This window comes from Chelmon rostratus, chromosome 14 (genome assembly GCF_017976325.1).
Source record: "Chelmon rostratus isolate fCheRos1 chromosome 14, fCheRos1.pri, whole genome shotgun sequence".
NCBI lineage: Eukaryota > Metazoa > Chordata > Actinopteri > Chaetodontiformes > Chaetodontidae > Chelmon > Chelmon rostratus.
Genome location: NC_055671.1, coordinates 13,062,030 through 13,082,290, shown reverse-complemented (window position 1 = coordinate 13,082,290; position 20,261 = coordinate 13,062,030). Strand labels below are relative to the sequence as shown.

The 20,261-nt window shown below is 43.3% G+C and overlaps 1 protein-coding gene across 1 annotated transcript; it reads right to left on the bottom strand.

The window, feature by feature from the left end:
• Nucleotides 1–1,548: 1,548 nt before the first annotated feature.
• On the bottom strand, nt 1,549–19,274 carry grm5a (glutamate receptor, metabotropic 5a). Its single transcript, XM_041951830.1, has 17 exons — nt 19,047–19,274; nt 18,832–18,965; nt 17,373–17,634; nt 16,890–17,004; nt 14,365–14,614; nt 9,062–9,297; nt 8,811–8,932; nt 8,599–8,723; nt 8,354–8,522; nt 7,477–7,603; nt 6,017–6,134; nt 5,403–5,589; nt 4,275–4,433; nt 4,044–4,169; nt 3,736–3,918; nt 3,418–3,587; nt 1,549–2,455 (listed from the first exon to the last, which is right to left on the bottom strand). Exons 1-17 carry the CDS (start codon nt 19,272–19,274, stop codon nt 1,549–1,551), a joined length of 3,618 nt encoding a protein of 1,205 aa, XP_041807764.1.
• Nucleotides 19,275–20,261: the final 987 nt, after the last annotated feature.

The window sequence follows — 20,261 nt, the reverse complement described above, 5'->3', positions numbered from 1 at the left end:
ATAGTATCCTCCTCATAATGCCTGACGGATTATAATCTAAATGGGCTTACAGTAGGATTCTCAGTGTGTGCCCATTTATGGAAACACAATGTAATTTACTGCAGTGAGACATTGGCACATACGTAGGCAAAAAGCCAGACTGGAAACAAGCTGTTTCGCAATAGATGTCTGCAAAATCTGTCACACTTTCAGTTTGCTTCTCTCCTCCATAAAACTAGCCTTAAAAACACATCAACATCACTAATAGTATCATTACTTTTGCTACTGCGTCTATTGATCTTAATTGGTTCGACATGTACGATATTAAAAAGTGTTTCTTTACAAATATAACTTAAGGAGTGCAAACAAATCTTGACATCATGCAAATTGGGAACAGACGACGGCGCTCATTCGGCAGGTAGGAGTCGAAGTCGCAGAGTATTTTGGTTCAGACACAATCCTGAGGTGGAAGATCGTTTTGGTCCACTTCAGCTGAGAGATTATCGTACATTCAGCTAAGTCACATTTAGATTTAAAGAAGACACCCAAGTAGTCCATAAGCTCTTTGTGGGTTAGACACCTGATGATTTTGTGTCCATAGAGACAACGTCTTACATTCCTCCTGTCCTCCCAGGTTTATTCTCCGTAAAGGTTCTGTTTCCAAGAAAAGGGAAGAGAACACAGAAAAAAAAACTGCTTCGCATAATGCAGTGTCTGTACACTTTCTTCTGTATGATACGAAATGCTCCCTTTGTGTCGCCTGTGATTGACAACCAATTAGAGTGCAGAAAAAAGTGTCAAGTTTGACCTTCTGATTTCAGTTATTTGAGCAATTTTCAGTCTTAATGCTGCAACAATCAGCATCCACCTGGATCTCAAAACATGAAAGATTAGGGCAATTTGTCAGCAACGAAAACATCACATATAAAGAAAGTCATCAGCAATAATATTAGCAAAAAAAAAAACAACAAAAAAACATATCAGACTCTCTATATTTATGATTAATAGATGAAGCAAAAGGAAAAAGAACAAAAAAATTAAATACAACTATCTTTAAAGTTCTAATAGATTACCTAACTGAGATTCACTAAATTATTTCTGGCGTAATCCAAAGAAACGCTGAACATAAATATTTGGTAAATTAAGATTGGTAACCATTTTATGATAAAATTGAAATGTAACTGGCAATTTTACATTTGTTTTCTTAGCTTATCAGTATTTCTTTGGAATTTGTAAAAGTTTAAATCTGAGTAAGAAACCTGTGTCAGTACCTGTGTCATTTAAGAGTCTGTAAAATGCCCGTATGAGTGTCAAGTTTTCTCAAACTCACTCGCAGACAAAAGATGAAGCGCTTAACTTAATTATAGCATTTAGTGTTTGCAGTCTTGCCACTGGTATTTTTCTCTCAGTCCTCTTAATTGAGGCATGCGTGGGTGCGTTCAATCGAATGAAAATGAAAATATTTTTCAAAAACTGCTTAAACATTCCACATGAAGGAAGGCATCCGAGAGTTTGGTCCAGTCTGAAGCTTTGTCTTTTGGGGTTTAAAATACTCCAGACAGAGCAGGTTTACAGAGAGGAGGAGCTCTGGCTGTAGTGTTTCAGCAGCAGCTGGTCGTATTCAGCCTCGGAGGCCGGGGACATCGGGGGCGGCGAGCTGCCCTCGGAGCTCAGAGATGAGTCTCTGAACGGGGACGGAGGCGTCAGAGCCACCAGCTCCTCCATATCCTTTGCTCGCCTGGTGCTCACGCAAGTCCCGGCCAGGTGCTCGTAAATCTTACCTGTTGGTCGATTCTCGCAGAAATTGGAGACGGTCGCCACCTCAGCGTATGTGGTGACGGTGGAGGGCGCCTGTCTGCTCCTGGGTGGGTGGTACTGCGGCGGGCAGGGGGCGGCATCTGCGGCCGTGGTGGAGGTGGGGCTGACGGTGACTCCCCCTGGCAGCATCATGGTGTTCAGCTCACTGATGTTGGCAGTGAAACGGTTAACCACGCAGCTGATCTGGTCCATGATGGTGGTGCCCTGAGGTTGGCTGCCAATCATCCCAATGCCGATGTCACCCACACCTATGATGCTAACGTCCCCGCCATCCACCGCGCCGACACCCTGGCTGTTTTCCCCACCTCTTCTGCGTACCCCGGCGGGGTGCTCCGGTGCATAAGTGGGTAAAGCTTGTGCCTCCTCCCCATCCTCCCCTCCCTGGAAGCCCCTTGCTTTCGCTGCCTGCTGGCTGATGGCGGGCAGAGGTGACTGAGGGGGGGAGCAGGCGAAAGGCTGAGACTCCTGTGGCTCTTCGTACGACTCTTTGACACCGGTGTCCGCAGGTGTGTCTCCTTCTTTAGAGAAGGGCTTGATGATGGCTGTCTGGTTCACCTCCACTGCTTCCTTTTTCTTGACATGGAACGACATCCTCTTCCACAGGTTAGGTCTGTAGCTGCGCTCATTCTGCGCCCATGTCACCGATTTCCCATTGGAGCTGCAAAACATATGAAAGAGAATCAGATCTGCTGTGTGATTCTGTGTATTACTGCGTTAGAGAGATAGACACACGTATACTGCAGATTACATCATACCAGAATAACACTGAAAAAAGAGCCCCTTCATCTACACTGACTGTCATGTTCTACTTCTTCTTGTCAGTATTTCCACCATCCCCCTTTCTATCTGTTGCGTTCTTTGTAATTCCACATATCCCTCCATTTTCTTTTATCTTCCCTAGAAAGAGAAATCCTTAAAGGCAGTGGGTCCCCTGGGAGTACTTAACCCAAATGAGGTAGCCTTTTCTCAGCTCGGGGAGCAGTTTTTCTTGGTCTATCCAGCCTGTTGTGGTGGATTCAAGCTCTGATTTACCACAGACGGTTTAAGAAGGAACAGTTGTGTTTTTGGAAATATCTGAGCAAAGTCTTCATCGTTACACATACACTCACGGACAGAAACATCTAAAGTATGATTGGCAGCAAGAAACGTAGTTTAGATTTCCTAATAATAAGCCAAGCAGGTAGTTCCTCTGCTATTAGACTGTCCCTACCTGTCTGGAGTTTCCCCTATTAGCCCCTTGCATTGCAATGCAATCTATGATTGGGCTGGTATTTTTTCAGGCAGTAAGACCTAATGTAGTAGAGTCTATAAAAAGGTTTGACTGTCTCATTCTTCTACCACGTTTTTTAAATAGTTTCAATGGCGAAAAATGAAGCTGACATTAAGTATTTTCCCTTATTTGAAAAGCTGGGGACATGCGTGCAGGAGAAACCATCACTAAAGAGCTTCCAAATGCAGTTTACATGTATAACATATAATATACAGAACTCTTTTTCTTCAGAAACTTAACTTTAAGGAAATGTTCTCTTAAGAAGTGTTATGCAACTGGGCACAGGTGTTTGAAATACCGAGGCAATAATTTATTCATAGCTTAATACCCACTTAGTTCCCCTCATATACCTGATGTTGTCCTGTGCAGACCCACGGCGTCGAAATAAGTTGGCCATGCTGCTGGAGGATTTGCCAGACTTGGCAGCTTTCTTGGCATCACCCACGTGCATGCGCACCACTGTGGATGTTGTGAAAGCACTCCTGACATTTTTCTCAGGCTTGGCGAGCATGATGTACACCTGACCATGAAAACGAAACAAATAACCGTTAGCATGAAGATGTAGGGATACAAAAATAACACCAAAAAAAGAAGACAGAACATTTTAAGATCTGTGTGAGTTTTTCTGAGTAACTGCTCGTGTGAGAGTATGTGTTTGCACTTCTTACCTTTGGGACAAACATGCAGCAGAGAGCCACGGTGGCACTGAGGCTGACGCTAAAGCACATGGTTATGATCTTGTAGTTGGAGCCAAAGTAAATCGGAACAAAGGCCAGCCAGATGATACAGGTGGTGTACATGGTGAAGGCAATATACTTGGCCTCATTAAAATTAGCCGGAACATTACGAGTCTGCAGGAGAAAAAGAGGAATAGAATTTTTTTTTAAGCGGTGTGAGTTGAAGTAGAACAGGACAGGACACAAGGAGACGAAAAATGAGAAGATGTCTGAGTGCAAAGTAAGAAAAATGTGAATACCTTGAAGGCGTAAAAGGTGCAGCTAAGGATAAGCAGGCCGTTGTAGCCCAGCGGCGCCACCACCCCCAGAGTGGTCAGATTGCAGATCAAGTGCACCTCGCGGATGCTGGGGTAGTCATAGATCACCTGAGAGGGGAGAGGAAGGAAGAGGTCGCTCTAGTTGTATAAATAAATGTAAATTAAATTAAATCCCCCACATTGTGAAACACACACACACACATACACACACACCTGTGGTGGCTCTATGATAAGAAGTGCCACAATAATCCCCAGCTGCAGCAGTATGAGTAGGAAGGCGATGACCAATTGTGCGCAGGCGGACATAAAGCGCGGCTTCTTGGTGCAGATCTTCTTCTTGCTGCCTGCAAGGATCCGTGCTATACGGTTGGTCTGGATCAAAAATAGATCAAATGGTTTTGCAGGCTTCACTTACATCAACTGTGGATAATACCGCTCGCACTGATTCATAACAATAATCCCCTTTTCAGTTCCCAGATCTTAAACATCAACCTCAGCCCACGCACAGATTCTCGACTTCTACCACAACTCCCTTACAATTGGCCATCATCCAATCTCTGGAGGTAGCTCTTTTACTCCTGCTCTTATCCTTAGAGGCCTTCTATTTATGCTAAAAGTCTCAGAAATATTGGACTATGATAGTAGACAAGTTGCCTGATCAAACGTGGTTGTTAAGATTAGAGATGTGCCATGAAATTAAACATTGCTATGTCAGCGCTGGAGTCTTTGCAATGCATCATCCAGCGCACAGAGATGACCCCACACTGCAAAAAACCTATGTCTTGACTAATTTATTCCCATATGCAATATGTCTAACAGGCTGACTCACGCTAACAGCTGTATTGTCTAATTGGGTGTCAGTTTGCAACATCATTGGCAGCTCTCTCCTCTGCCAAATCTCCTACACAGTATACTGCATACTGTATGTTCCTCCTTTTTGTCCTGCACCTCCTCTGTAAGTGTGTGTGTGCGATGAAAGGAGTGTCCTTCAACAGCTACTTTCAGTGCACATTTTGCAGTTTGTTCTGCCAACTTCTGAACCTTCTTTTCAAGTGCATGTCACTCCCAACATCCCGTCTCAGTGTGTCAAAAAAAGGAAGAAGCAGAGAATTTCAAATCTCAAAGCCATTTGATTAGACCTGAATTGGGAGGGTGCAAAAGATGAATTTTACATTGTAATATTGTTATAGATATATTGTAGAGTTTAATAGAAAAATCTGATATCAGATGAACCATGGAGCTTTAGCTCATAAAGTTTCACATGAAGTGAAACATGCCACCCACTTGGACTGTGTATATTTGTTCCTCTATCTCCTGGTAACAAAACAGAAAAGAAAGTACCTTGGTGACCAGAGCGGAGTAGCTCATGGCGGGGGACAGGCCGATTCCCAGCCGCTGGAGGTAGCAGTAGACTATGTGGGGCTTGGCGATAAGGCTGAAGGTGCACAGGTAGCCCAGACATATTCCAGCCAGGATGATGTAGCAGAGCTCACGACTGGATGACTTGACCACAGGAGTGTCCCAAAATCTACAGATGGATCAAATTATATCAAGGTTCACAAATCTGGTAAAAGATAGCTGGAGCAGTAAAGGGATTGCACACTGAAATTCAACACATAAGCTTGTTGGTTTTTAAGCAAGATTCCTTATAATTTCAAACAAGCCCTTTTAGGTTTACTGTAGAACAATGCTATTTTTTTATTTTCACCTACTGTTAGACACAGTTTTACCTCAAAACTGTCACAAATGTATGGGTAACCGCACAAATGCAAAGAGTACACATATTGTTAACATTCAGTAAAAAATAGTGACATGCAATTTTTAAAAAAGCCTTTGCATTGGGTGTTTTTTATGGATACTGAATAAAGTTCGCCCATTATCGCATTGGATCAACTTTGATCCATTTCTTTTTACTGTGTATGTTCATGAGCAGTAAAGCTGTAGGCCATAATTACTTGATAAAGACAGAAGTAACAAAAAGTGTAGCCATGAGGCCCAGACAGGCGAAGACCACTGCAGCGATGGGCTCTGGGTCCCCCCAACGCACGTACTGCACTGGGATTGGTTCACAACCTGAGGGACACAGAAAGAACATGTGGACAACAACGCCCAGAAATGTTCAAGCAAAATCTGGATCTGACAGCATGAGTGATGAGTTTGCATGTATCAGCGTCATAGCTTGATGTGGATGCAGCCAAAGAAATTCACTCATACTGCACTGTTGATTGTGAACAACAATAATTTCATTGTTATGTGTAAAATCTTCAGGCCATGATACAGTGGGGTCATGAGAGATGAGGCAAGTTTGTTATAAAACATTAAAGGGATCACGCAGAGGCAGAACAGAAATAACTGGATGAACACAGCAGTTCTGTGGAGGATACACATAAAACAACTTGCTTCATGTGTTTCTTCAAACAGCAGAGGAACAGAAATATTGTGGGAGACAATAGAGCGCTGCAGGGATGACGCGTTTTTGTAGGCCAACCACGAAGTTAGCATCGCCCCGGTTCCCTCAACAAAAAGCCAATGGGATTTTTCCTCTGGATTTTGGATTACTGCAGAAAACAAGCTTTGTGCCAAAACAAAAGTTTAGCATCCTCACTCGTTTTATTCAGACGGACAAACTTAAGAAGCGAACACCACTTTCATGATTTTTTAAAAACGTCAATGCAATCGCCAGAAGTAAAACAGGACTTTGCCACCATCACTAAGCTTCCTTCCACACCATAGCATGCACACTTAACTATAAATGGATAAATCTACAAGTTGGAGTTTGAACATTTTGCAAGAGCGCGAGTATAAACACAACAAGGCTGTAAAGATGGACTAGCAAGTAGACTAGTTTCAACCTCTGTAGTCTCATTTAGCCACTTGTTAGCAACCACCTTTTTTTTAAGAGACATAAAAGCTTATGTTGAAGAATAAAATCTCTGAAAATCTCTTAAGCATGTGCTAACCACGGACTATTTCATGCATCTTGCCTATTCCTATTCAAAAAAGCCATTGACTTCGAGACAATGGAACCAGAGGTGCAACAATGCTAACTCATTTCCGGGTGTTAGGACTCATTCCTGCAGCACTTTATAAGTGTTTATAAAGGGGGAAGAAAAGGAATTCAAACAGTTTTTACAGACTTCGGAGTTAAGAAATCTGGCTCCAGCCAAATCCTGTATTCTGGCAAGGATCTAAAGTCTCTTGGAGTGCTTACAGTACATGAGTGTTTGTGTTGATTTCTGTGCTCTAATGAGTGTGTCTTAGGTCAGTGTTTGCCAGTTTGTGGCGCGGGTGGTACGTAAGATGTAAGGGGATTGCGGGTGCACCGTCACTGTGTGACCCAGATTCAAGGCTATTCTGGCCTGTTTGGAAATCTTGTATTTGTAGAGTGACTGCCACATACGAAAAGTGCGTTTACCAGTGAGATCATCTGTGGGCCAGGAGCCAAGGACACAAGCTCGACAAGTGTACTCGTCAAACACGAACTCGTTCTCCTTGCAGGGAGTGCAGGTCCAACAGCAGCTCACCTCTCCTTTACGGATCACCTGGAGACGTGCATTCACACACACACACACACACACACACACACACACCAGTATGAAAGGGTGGAAAGGTCTCAAAGCTCCAGTGGCACTTTCCTGTAGCTAATCTTACACCCTGACTGCCCGGCAGAACAGGGACATTTCTTCATTACCTGTGATGGTAAGCTGGGACAGACAGCAAAAAGACAGCAAAGAAATGCTTTACTAAGGAAGAATGGAATGCGGTCAAGGTGGGCACAGTCAAATCCAGGAACGTGAGCTGGGGTTTATGGCCAGGAGGTGCGTACATGCAGAACCTTGTGCAGGAGACTGGAGCTCTGAATTCCCTACAAGCTGCCACTTTACAGGGAGTCAGTGTAGAGTGTGTAGGAAGAGTTTAATGTTAGAGACTTTTGGGATGAGAAAGAGGAGGCAGACTGCAGTGTTCTCGATGATTTGGATGGGCTGCAGGGAGTTACGAAAGCCCAGATGGGACATGATTAAAGCTTGAACAAAGAGCTTTGCTGAGTCCTTGGTTCGGTACTTGAGGATCTAATTGTACCAGTTTTTTAGATTGCAAACATGTGGCGCCAAGTCAAGGCTGCTGTGTGGGTCTTTTTTGACAGTTTTCGTCAGTGAAACTACGATATGTTCTTCTGTAGTGAAGCATGGAGGTATAGTTGCCACATTTAACGCTACCTAAACAATAAAAATGGGTTCAAAATTCAGCACACCTTTTTGATTTTAAAGCACGTGTGCTGGAGCGGTGCGTACCTTAATCTGAGCCTTCTGGCAGGGCTCAGAGCAGACTGACTGGATGACCTCACTGTTGTTACTCCAGATCTCCTCATCATTCATCTTGAGGCCACCCTGGTCCCAGCTTCCCACGTGGATGTAAGCGTAATCGTCCTCGCCGATGCGTTTGAAGTTCATGATTTCATATCTGAGGTGAGACACCATATGCATAACATTTCTTTCTACTACTGTCCATCACCTTCCCCCATCATCGTTACCCTTACCTGCCGGGTGAGTCCCCATTCTGGTCAAAGAGGATCGTCTCCCCAGATACGCCAGTAAAGTTGGTTTTCATCAGGAATTCCAGCAGCTTGCGTCCATCAATGGGTCGCATGGACTCACACAAACCCTGGCACCAAGAGAGGAACCAAACACTGTGAATACCGTCAGGCCCAATGTGAAAGCAGAGAAACATGCACACTGTTCATTATCGTACCTTATATCCTGGACAGAGAGTTTCCTGCATGGCCTGCAGACCGTACGCCATGGAGTAGATGGCATTTATGACAAAGCCCATCTTGGTGTCTTGGGCGTACTGATGGCGCAGAGACTCTCTCCCTGTGGAGAACAGAGACCTGCTCATAAGGAGAAACCCAGTCATGGTAATCTGAACAGAATGTCAAGAGGTGAAAACAGTGGAAAGTGTGTAAGGAGGTGTGAGGAACTCGATCTCTGTGTTGTACTAACAGGTGCAGGTGCGGTTGTACATGCTGCTCTCCTGCGGGTGTCCCCTCAGCCTGCACTGGAAGCGGTGCTGCCAGAACTCGGGGAACCAGGGGTTCCTCAGGTTGGCGTCGGGCTTCAGGTTCAGGTAATAATCGTCGAACCAGGTCACATACGCCGACTTAAGCTTTATAGTGATTCCACCGGCTGCCTCCTTCTGGTAGCCATCGGTCACATCGTACCTGTCTGCCCAGCCATCACTGGACCGGAGGAGGAGAAGGGCAGAGACAGGCAAAGGTACAACAGTTAGAGTTTCAGTCCCAGCAAGACTTTACATTTTATATGATTTCTTCTTTATTGTTGCATCTTGGTAACTGTTTATCATTATTGGAACTCACACCAGGATTTGATTGTTTTAGACAGTGTTGCCTCAGCAAGACTTGTGGAAAACTTTTTATTTTGTGTTATCTGTAAGGAATAGTCAGTGCACCCGAAACAATGCCAGAGAAGCAAATAATTAAAAGCTTGTAAAAAGATTTTTTTATGTGCTGTTAACAGAGGCAAGTGAACCTGGAAATCTAGTTTCATAGGTGGTGGGTGGAAACATCATTAAGATTATGAAGTTGAAGCCAAAGAACAGCTCGAAACATGTAACCAGCACTGGATGTGTGTACTGGGGTTCATTTAGCTTTGGAACAGGTTCACAATTACAGCCAATGAAGCTGGTCTGCCCAACAGAAGGATAACAAGGTGGCTGACATGTTGAAATAGTCCAGCTTAGCAGTCCAAGAAGCAAATGTTACAGCAACAGCCAATATAAACTCATTAAAAATCACACTGAGGCAAAATATTTCAAAAATCAGAAAGTTTTAACTAAACACAGGATTATGGTACAATAGATTACCGTATTTAGTTTATAATGGGCTTATAAAGCAGAATAAGACCTGGTCCATGATGCAGTTTTAATATGGCCTGCTTTAAAAAAAACTAGTTGGTGCTAATGACTATATTTCGTACCAGTGTTTCACAGATTGAAGGAGACAGGTGGCGCCTTGCAAAATGAACCTAATGACTGCTCTGCAGAGAGTTACAGTAGAATAAAATATTTATCATGATGACTCAGATGTACCAACACAAGACTCAGTGGGTGATGAAAATAGAAAGTATTTGCTCACCAATCCAAGTTGAGGAGTTGTGAAGTGAATTTTTTAAATGATGTTCATGTGAAAAGATAACTCAAAGGTTGATGCTGGGGGGAGCTGGCCGGCTGGGGTAGAGAGGCCTGTTGTGCCTTTTCTTTTCAGCATGTAATTTTGTGCTGTACGCTCTGTTTTGCATGTGTTGCTTCCATGGTCACATAACTTTGTTTGCAAAGTTTGTGTCTGACTGTTGATTAATTAGATCTCTGTAGGCTCATTATCCGTGAAGTCCACTGAGACACACTTATAATGAAGAGCATATTGATTTGCTTGACTTTCACCCCTTGAGAAGCAAATATCTCGGTGCAGATACAAGCCCTGCATTGCAGATACATACTGTCCACGTTAATGTATTTTCAATAAATTGATTTGTAACTTGGAAATGTAACTTATATTCCAACACCCTCTGATTGTAGGTACAAAAAGATACCTGATGCTCAATAAGCTGTAAACAGCAAACAAACAGCAGCAGAGTGCAGACGCATCTGATCTGCTGTTTATTCAAAAAAACCTTGTGGGCTTAGACTCAATAAGCTATTTCATCAGTGAGCTGTTTGAAAGGGTTTCTACTCTGTCTATTATTATCTTTCCCTCTGGACACTTGTCTACAATCAACAAAGACAGAAGGTTGATCACACCTCCACACACACGTGCATACATGCAAACACGCACACCTCACTGAAATGCACTCCTCTCTTTATATCAGATAAAAAAAGCAAAAGAAGTCATTTTTGAAAACTTCGCTAAGCGAGCTGGAGTTACACAACAGTTGTGTGGGTGTTTTTTTTTTTTTTTCTATGATGGCTGGTTCTCTGGGTGAGGTAGGAGATCATTTCATAACACATCCTTAGAGAAGCGAGCACAGAAATTGCACACTGGCATAAAAAAGACAGGAATGGATATGAAAAGCATGGAGGGCTTTGACTCTGGATAGTTTGAATCACTCTTGAACGAGAGCTCTGAAACCCACACGTTGACCTGGGAGGGCAATATGCTGCATGCAGCATGTTGCTACACCACCTACAAGCCTGAAGACACACACAAGCACTGCACACACACACACACACACTGAACTCTAATTGCATTCAACACAACGCTGGTCAACTTATCCAGCCAGATCTTTCCTGAGAGGACACTTTAGAACTCTGTAGTGGCACAAACTTGAAGCTGGAACGGCGTCTGCTTCTAAAATTAAACTCAACAAGACATGAAAAGACACACAAAGTGAAACAGCTGTCGAAACGGACTGGAGGGAAAACACTCTCCCACAACCTGAGCAACTTTGGTTGCCATTGTTTCCAGCTTAGGTGCTCCAACAAGCACAAATTGCAGTGCTTGCGGATGGGAAGCCAGTGAGGGATCACATTGCTGTGCTAGCATATAGTCAGACTAAACTAACTGAATAGAACCAGACATGATCTTAACTGTGACTTTATCATCAGTAGAAAGAAAAAAAAATCTGATTAACCCCTTAACGCTGATTGTTGCAAATTCGTAACATCATCAATCCACATTGCAGCCGAATCACACATGCATTCCCCGGTTTGTGCATACTCAGCACACACCTAGGAACCTTTTGCAAGCACTGGTTTCTCGTCGGACCGGATAGTTAGTTAGTTAGTTAGTTAGTTAGTTAGATAGATAGATAGATAGATAGATAGATAGATAGATAGATAGATAGATAGATAGATAGATAGATAGATAGATAGATAGATAGATAGATAGATACTTTATTAATCTCAAGAAGATAAATTATGAATTTTGAAAAAAAGTATTTTTATTCGCTAATTTGCATCATACCTAAATTTATATCTATTGTATGTGCTACAGAAAAATTAACAAACTCCCATTAATTTAGGATCAATTTGAAAGCAAAAACACAAAGAATTAATTTTTTAATATAATTCTAAATAAATTCAGGCGTCAAGGGGTTAACGGAGAGTAAAGTATAACACAGTACCACGCCAGTCCTCCCGTCTGACTCCTCCTCGTGACCTCCTCTGCTTTATAGACCTACTGTCGGAAACTGACAGGAAACTTTAAGTTTTAACAAACCCGAGATGTGATAAATGGATAAAACCCTAATTAAAATCTTTGCTGTGATTAAAATCTTCTCTGCTTTGAGATGAAAGATCCGATTAATAGTGTGGGAAACAGCTTTTGAATTATTCGTGCTCCTGTTGATTTCAGTGCGAGAGGGTTTTGCAGCGGTTAAATGAGGGGCATTAATGATGGAGCGTGCACATGCATGCTAGCTCTTTGAGGCTGTGCTTGGGCACAGTGGTGATTTGAGCGACATGCTAACATGCCGATGCTCAGCAAGTAATGTTCACCATCAATTAATAACCTTAATTAAGCGTGTTAGTATGCCAACATTTGACAATCAGCCGAGTACAGCTGAGGCTGATGGGAACTTTAGTTTTGCAGGTATTTTGACATATACTGGAGGTTATTGGAAGTTACTGGGGGTACGTGTACTGGTGTTCAGTACATGTATAAATCAATATTTAACCAAAAAAAAAAAAACAGTTTAAACTGAATTGACTTTAGAAAAGGTCAAGGGATCACAAATGTCAGCAGGATTCGTCATCTGGGAACTATGAATGTCTGTACTTTATTTCGTGGCAATCCCTCCAATAGTTGGCTAAAAGAGAGTGTGTACTTGTGTGACTGTTTGCCCCATATTGAGGAGTAAGCCTCTTGGAGCATCTTAATTCTATAAACGCAAGAATTTTCATGTTTCCATTGATTTCTATTCAAACGAGGTCAGTGCTGACAGTGGCTTAGATACAACAGTTCAAAATCGGCTTAAGCAGTGCTGGCAACAAAACAAAACAAACAAACAAAAACACATTATCAGCCCCTTCGGTCTCTCTCTCTCTCTCTCTCTCTCTCTCTCTCTCTCTCTCTCTCTCTATAAATGGAAGCTAAGCGTGCACTGCACACACACAAACCTGCTGAGGAATCCTGCAGGCTGACATGAAAAACATGCTTGATGCATTTAACTTACTAGAATAACAAGATGAAGCCGACAAAGAGAGGTCAAAAAGATGGTATCTAAGAAGGACAGAACTCTTAACGGGACACACACGTAATAGTGCTCGTACATGCTCATGTATGGCCGCTTAAATGCGGAATGTCAAATCTAACACCCTCAAAACAGAGCAGACGTCTCAACAAACACGTCTCTCAGCAGCCGACATCACCTCAACCGTCTGAGAGCACTGAGTGGCAATATGGATTATAGAGCGTGGTGTTTTGCAATATGTAGTTCAAGGTTATTTTATGTTTCCTGCTGTCAGATTTGAGCGACAGCCTACATATGTGGCTCCTAATGAGGAAAGGCATTTATAGAACACCAGGGACGAGAGAGAGAGCCAGAGAGCTAAACCTTAAAATAAAACGCCATACTCTCGGAGAGTGAAACCTCCTGCTTAAATCAACCCCTCTCTCCCACTTATCTTTGTAAGTTTTATTTTGTATTTTAAATTGCATACATGTCTTTAGCTCCCTAATAGAATTTTGAATTTTCTAATGTGTAATCTATCACAATGAATAACACGTTTTTCTGTTCATTTCTCTATTAAGGTAGCTTCAGGCTATACCTCCTCTTCTTGAGCTGTTGCATTCTCAGATTGTGGACAGAGTGTGTGTGTTCAGGCACATTTCTGCTGGGCGAGTGTGTATCCCCATTTGACTGGGTTTTCTAGCAGAAGGATGGTCTTGCAAAGCACACTTCTGCTCCAATAAAACATCTGCATGAGTGAGCCTTACTGGGATTGGCAAATTAAAAAAGCAACAGCGCATTGGTAAAAATAGTATCAAGTACTTCAAATTTGAAGATAAGCAAAAGGTTTGTCATGTTTATACAACAAAAAGTTCATTAAAAATACCTCAGGTTTTCTAGATCACCATGAAGTTGATGGGTGCGATGTAGATGATAATGAGGATGATGATGAGAGGGCAAAGACGGCCCCAGTGACAACAAACACATCCTTTCTGATGAGGCCGGACGTCTGCAGAGACTCTGGATTGGGAATGAATACACAAGACTAAAAAAAACCTCGAGCACAACGGATGAGTAAGAAATGCAGCCATACATTCGACACCCCACAAGCCACCGCTCACCTCCCAACCAGCAGAAACTCTCCCACCAGCCGCTGCCGCCTCATGGCCATCAGTATCCCTCGCACCGTCATGCCCTCGCAGAAGCAGGCCACCACCCTGGCCTTGGGCAGGTGGCCTCGCAGCTTCTGCAGCAGCTTGTCAAAGTTCTGCTCCCCTGCGTTGCTGTATATCTTATCGGAGTGGGCGATGCAGATCCCCTCCTTTGCTGCCATGTCTTTAAAAGCCTCCATACCGCTCTCGCCGTAGTTCCCTATGGAGGGGGAAACATGAATGGAATGGTGTTCATGCACCCACGGCACAGCGGCGCACGCAAAACCTGGGGGCTCGTTACCTGATCAAAGCTAACAAACCGAACAAATTGGACTGTGACACAATTCTCAAACCCACCAGGACTCTTTGACAGAGCGCTTTAGCTGTGTGTAGACAATCAAACACGCTGGTGAAGTGCCAGCACAACACTTGACAATCTGGAGATTTTGTCTCCGTTGTGGGAACTGTTAGGGGCTAGACTTCCCCGCTTTTGCTGGAAATGAGGTCACCTACTTTCTGTACTCTCAGTCTAGGCATGACACTGTTTGAGGCCCTCTTCATTACTATGTGTGAGTTTTCCTCCCATATGTGGCATGCCTCCTAGAGTGTTATCATAGTATGTCTTTTTTGGAACTGTATTTTCACCTCTACTCTCTGTTGATGTTGCTGTTGATGCTGCCATTTCTGTTTGCACTATGATTATTTTTGCTCTTCTTAATATTTCTTTCCTCCCTCTGTAACTCTGAGAGAGGCCCTTTTACAGTCCATGCAGCCAAGATTGTAAATAAGAATTAGGTTGTTGCCTACGGGTATAGGCGAAATGTAACTGAAAGGAGGGTGAACAGTACAGTGATTTACAACCGCTACTAAAACCTCTGGGGCTACAGTAAATCTGTGGAATCTTTGCATTTATCTACTTGAGATATCTTTGCAAATGCAATGCCGAGTAACAAACGAGGTGGACCAACGTTTGATAGATAGGACATTTTAACTGTGGTGTTGGACAACCAAGGTTGTGCAATGTATTTGTACCAATTCACAGAGATCAGAAACCCAAAAGCAGAGGCAGGCATAGAATGTTGCACTGAACCTTTACTTTGTTCTGCTGTCTTGTACGTAGGCAGCAAACTTGTACAAGGCTGTCTAGGTCCGACAGGTCAATAAATAAACACATAAGTAAATCAGGTGTGTGTGTATAATTACATAAAATAATAAAAAATAAAATAATGAGTGTGCAATCGTTTTGACAACATGCCACTGCCTGCTGGACTCTGCAATATACACGTTAAAAACACCAGGCTTTTCTTGTAAGAAGAGCACCCATGACATGAGGTTTTATCCTGACAAAGAACATTCAGCATGCAAGGGATCTTTTTTTAAAATCCTGCTGTACAACAGTTTGGTATTTTTGTGGAATAAACTGGAACGATCCAGTCAGGATTTAGCACTTATTCTGATCAAGGGGGATTTATTGCATAAACATATGGCCTCATGTGAGCCACTGTGAGGTTAAAGAAGAAGCAGTGAGTGGATGGGAACAGTGCTGAATATTTAGGCTGTTATTGAGACTGATGTCAACGCTATTTACTTTGTTTCTGAATAGGTGGGATTAGTGATTGAGGGGCTGGAGCTTTTGAAGTTGTGATGACCCTGTGTGCTGATATTGCCTTTTGCATCCCCCACCCCCTCTACAGTAGGGGGTGGGGGATGCTTTGAGATAAGAGCTGAAGATCAGCCTTCATCTGCTGTGTGGTAACAAAAACTTTTGTATTTCAGCCAAACATCACATTTTCCACAAAGAACTTTAACTTCAACTTTAGCTTTAATAAAACTTGAAGCTTCGCCAACAATGAACAGAAATACAGAGAATATACGATCAGAGCTAATTTCATATGTTTAATATTTATGCCACAGGTATAATGGCCTCTGCTGTGCAGCCACAACTAGAATCAGAGGTTTTGCTGGGAGTGACTTTATGCTTGGTAAGTGAGTGTGGCTTATTTTAGCTCCAGTGTGCTTGCTGCAGGAGGCTATTCACACTGAAAATGATATACAGTACATGATTCGGCTGGGCTTTTATGCTGATGGAAGGTCAGAATGTCAGAAAGTAAAAGTGTAATGCTTCTCTCTCTCTCTCTGCCCCTTTAGACAGAAAACTCAAAAACTAGTGAAACTAAGAACTGAAAGTAAGAACTGAGTCAGGCACTGCCCACAATAATGCAGATACTGTATGTGTTTTTTTGGTTTGTTTTTTACATTTCTAACCTTGTGTTAGGAAACAATTATTATAAGCTTCACAAAGATACGATTTACTGTTGCACTTTTGTATTGCACGACAACAGATGGCACAGAAGCGGCTGATAAACTGGCAACTCACTGCAGACGTCACGAATGTTGCTTAATCCATGTCTAAATAAGACAGAGACAGAGAGATGAAAAGAGATTGACACAGTGACAAATGTTAAGTAGTAACACACATGCATGCACAGCCTCACCTTCTGTGTGTATTGCGGACACGTAGCTCCAGCCGTACCGCTTCACAATGTCCACCATGGCTCTGGCCTGTTGCATATCTGACGGCACCACCCTCATGAAATATTTATACAGGCTCTGTTGGAGGGAATTTACATGTTCACAAGTCTGGCGGTATACTTGGTATGTTCCCATCTGACAGCCTGTCTCCCACTTAAACATGCATCTAAAATAGCCCCTATCATAAACCCCATTTAATTCACACTCACAGTACATTTAGAGCAAATTCACTACAAATCAGATGCTGCAGTGTTTAAGATTCTCTCATGTATTTTACCTGCAGTCCATTCATTCATTAGAACATGAAAAACCTAATTTAGGAAGGTAATCACAATGCAATGTCTGGTTTCAAACCCAAAACCATTAATTGTATAATTCAAATTTCTAATATTAGAATTGAACATCTCCCAAACTTTGTTGTTCTTGTTTTTGCTAACTGGTCTTACCTTGTCACTGAGATCCATGCTTGTGGCCGAGTAAGCTATCTGTGGGATGTTGAAGAGCTGGAGGAGATTTTGCACCTGGATGGCCACCGAGCTGGATCCCGGTCCGATCAGTCCCACGATGGGCTTCTTCCCCTGCATCAGCAGGCTCCCTGCCTCGACAGTGCACCTGCCCTGGCTCTCCTCCTCCTCGTTGGACACTAGCGTGTCCCGGATGAACTCAATACTCTGCTCCAGCGCCACCGCGGAGTGCCAGCACGAGTCCCTGCCGTGGAAAGATCGGGTTCACACTCGTTTGGGCAGGCAGCATGGGAATAAGAGGAGGATAACTTGGAGTAGCCAACTGGATGCTTTTTAAGCACACAGTCTGTGCTTCATGCTTTTCAAAGCACCACTTGACTGACATGATTTTTGGAGCAGTGAGAAGTCTGCAGTCCAAAATTTTGACAAATCTAATGTGAGGTTTCAGCAGTCTGACTCAATCAAATCAAGCTGGTATCTTCCAAAGTCTTTTTAGTACAAATTAGCCTTTTTTGCATTCTCTGGACGGTTTCCTCGCTGAGCTTTGGCGAAGAGATTCTTCCTATTAGTCACACGTAGGTTTGTTGACACTGGGTGCAAGATCAGCCTCATCTTAGCTTCAGCTGAACTTTGAGTGATTTTTGTGCCAAACAGAGACTGTACTCTTTGCACATACACATGGCATTTGTGTGCTGTAGAAGCTTCCACTTGAAAAAGTCTGAACCTGTCCTCTTTTTAAAGCATTTTTAAAGCAATTTCTCTAAGTCCCGTTTGTCAGGAGGTCAGATCGCCCTGCGGTGGTGACTTGTGGGTCTTGAAAGGTTTACTGCAGGTTACTGTACATGGATGCCTGCTTCTGTCTTTTTTATTTCACTGCCTACACGCTTAAGTTACCTGTCAGTCTTCTCTTCTGGCCTAATTCCTCCAGCCACAGTTCACCTGTCTGTAACCAGCCGGTTACCTACGGGCTCACTGGAAGTTTGCCTGCTCCTCAAGGGCTACACTTTGAAATACAGTACACGATAATCCTTGTCTTTATAGAGTGTTGGAGCCAAACAGTGCAACTTTGCTTTACTTACTTTATTATTGTTGAATTAAAGAAATAACAGCTGTTTTTTTCTACATTTTAGAGACCATTAAACCGTTTGCCCTCCTCAAATAATAGTAAAACATTGCATTGTGCATTGTTTTTATCATAAATTCAGGTAGTTGTTCTGGTTGTTCTTGAGTCTGCCTGCTGATTGGATCCCTGCCGATCTGAACTCCTTACATACAACAGTTTTATGCCAAACCTCCAGGTGTTATTCCACCCTGCATGTGATAAACTCTATATTTAAACTTCAGTAGGATTACTACCTTATCCATGCATGCATGTTGATGTCTTTCTGGTCATTTTATTGCTATATAAGCACAACATGAGAGGGTTTGATTGGATTCTGACCTGATCTCGCAGCCCAGGGTGATATTCGGAAGGATAGTGGGGTCTGCGTTAATTCGATCCAGAGTGTGCATCATGGCCTCCACTCTCTGGATCCCGTACTGCTCACGCACCGCCCCACACTTTCTCTCATGGACCTGTGCAAAGTGCACCACAACTGGATTACCATCATATATGGACAAAATGAGCATGCACGCATAAACACACACAGCATCTACCTTGTCTGCAGGTGGTTGATGGTGGACAGAAAACAGAGCTCCTATGATGATGTCGCCGGGGATATGCGCTAATACCCTTCTCTCGTTGTTCTGGGCGTTGACCCCAACCTGGTCTTTCAGGCCTAGCCAGCTCAGGTCAGCTCCCAGGCACACACTCACTGCCAACAGCCTCACATAGAACCCTGATCTATTTCCCATCCCCGTGTTCCTCCTCGCGCCTCCTGCCATCCTCTGTCCTCTTAGAGCTGGGGTTCAGATGGATGTGCCGCCTTTGGCATGGTGCTTGTGGTGCCGGGGGTAAGGGTTAGAGTCCTGCAGGAAAGCATAACGATGGGAAGCAAATGAGCTCTGTGTGTTGTTTAACACAAAACACAGTCTGAAAGATTTTTCAGTATGAGATAAATCAGCTTTTTCAGCTAAAATATTCAGAATATTTATTTATGGTCTATTTATTCACAAATCACAGGTTATATACAACTTTCTCTTTTTACTGTGCTCCCAAAAAATTATATCGAGTTGCTGTCCACTGTGCTGAAATGACGCCATTGAACTTTGGTAAAACCGACATCCAGGCTGGTGGTCCAATGAAGAATCAGCACCCTGTGTAAAACTCCTGATCTCCCCATGTATTGGAGAATTCATCCATCACAGTGCGCACCGCGTACCCAGAGTAACAAAACAACTTCAGCCTACCTCTTCTGTGCCAGCAGCCGCGCAGATGCCATTCCTGTTGAAACCGTTTCCATCACAGAGGAGCCGCAAAAAGAAGAAGCGCTGCCGGTTTCTGCTCAAGCTCAGTCTGGCGCCTTGGCTACAGCAAACTGCAAATAGCAGCAGATAATATAGCCCGTTATTGGAACATGTTTGACTTACTGACGCACACGGCGCCCCCCTCCACCACCCCACCAATCCTTCTCCACCTCCTCCTCCTCCTACTCCAACACAGTGGAAGGCATGGATCATCAGCAGTGACTAAATTGATCCTGTGGAAACTAGTGGAGAGCTACGGGAGGCGAGCCACGCAGACGCATGTTGAACATGAGAAAACAGAGAAGTAAACAAATGTGGAGGCAGGGATGCGGACGAATCAGAGTCGAGATCGGCTTTAATTGGAAGAAGTGTGTGCACACGTATAAAAGGGATTTGACTCCGGTTTCTCAATGCACTGAGCGCAGGCCTGCAGCTAAGAACACGGACGACAAGTAGAGAACAAGT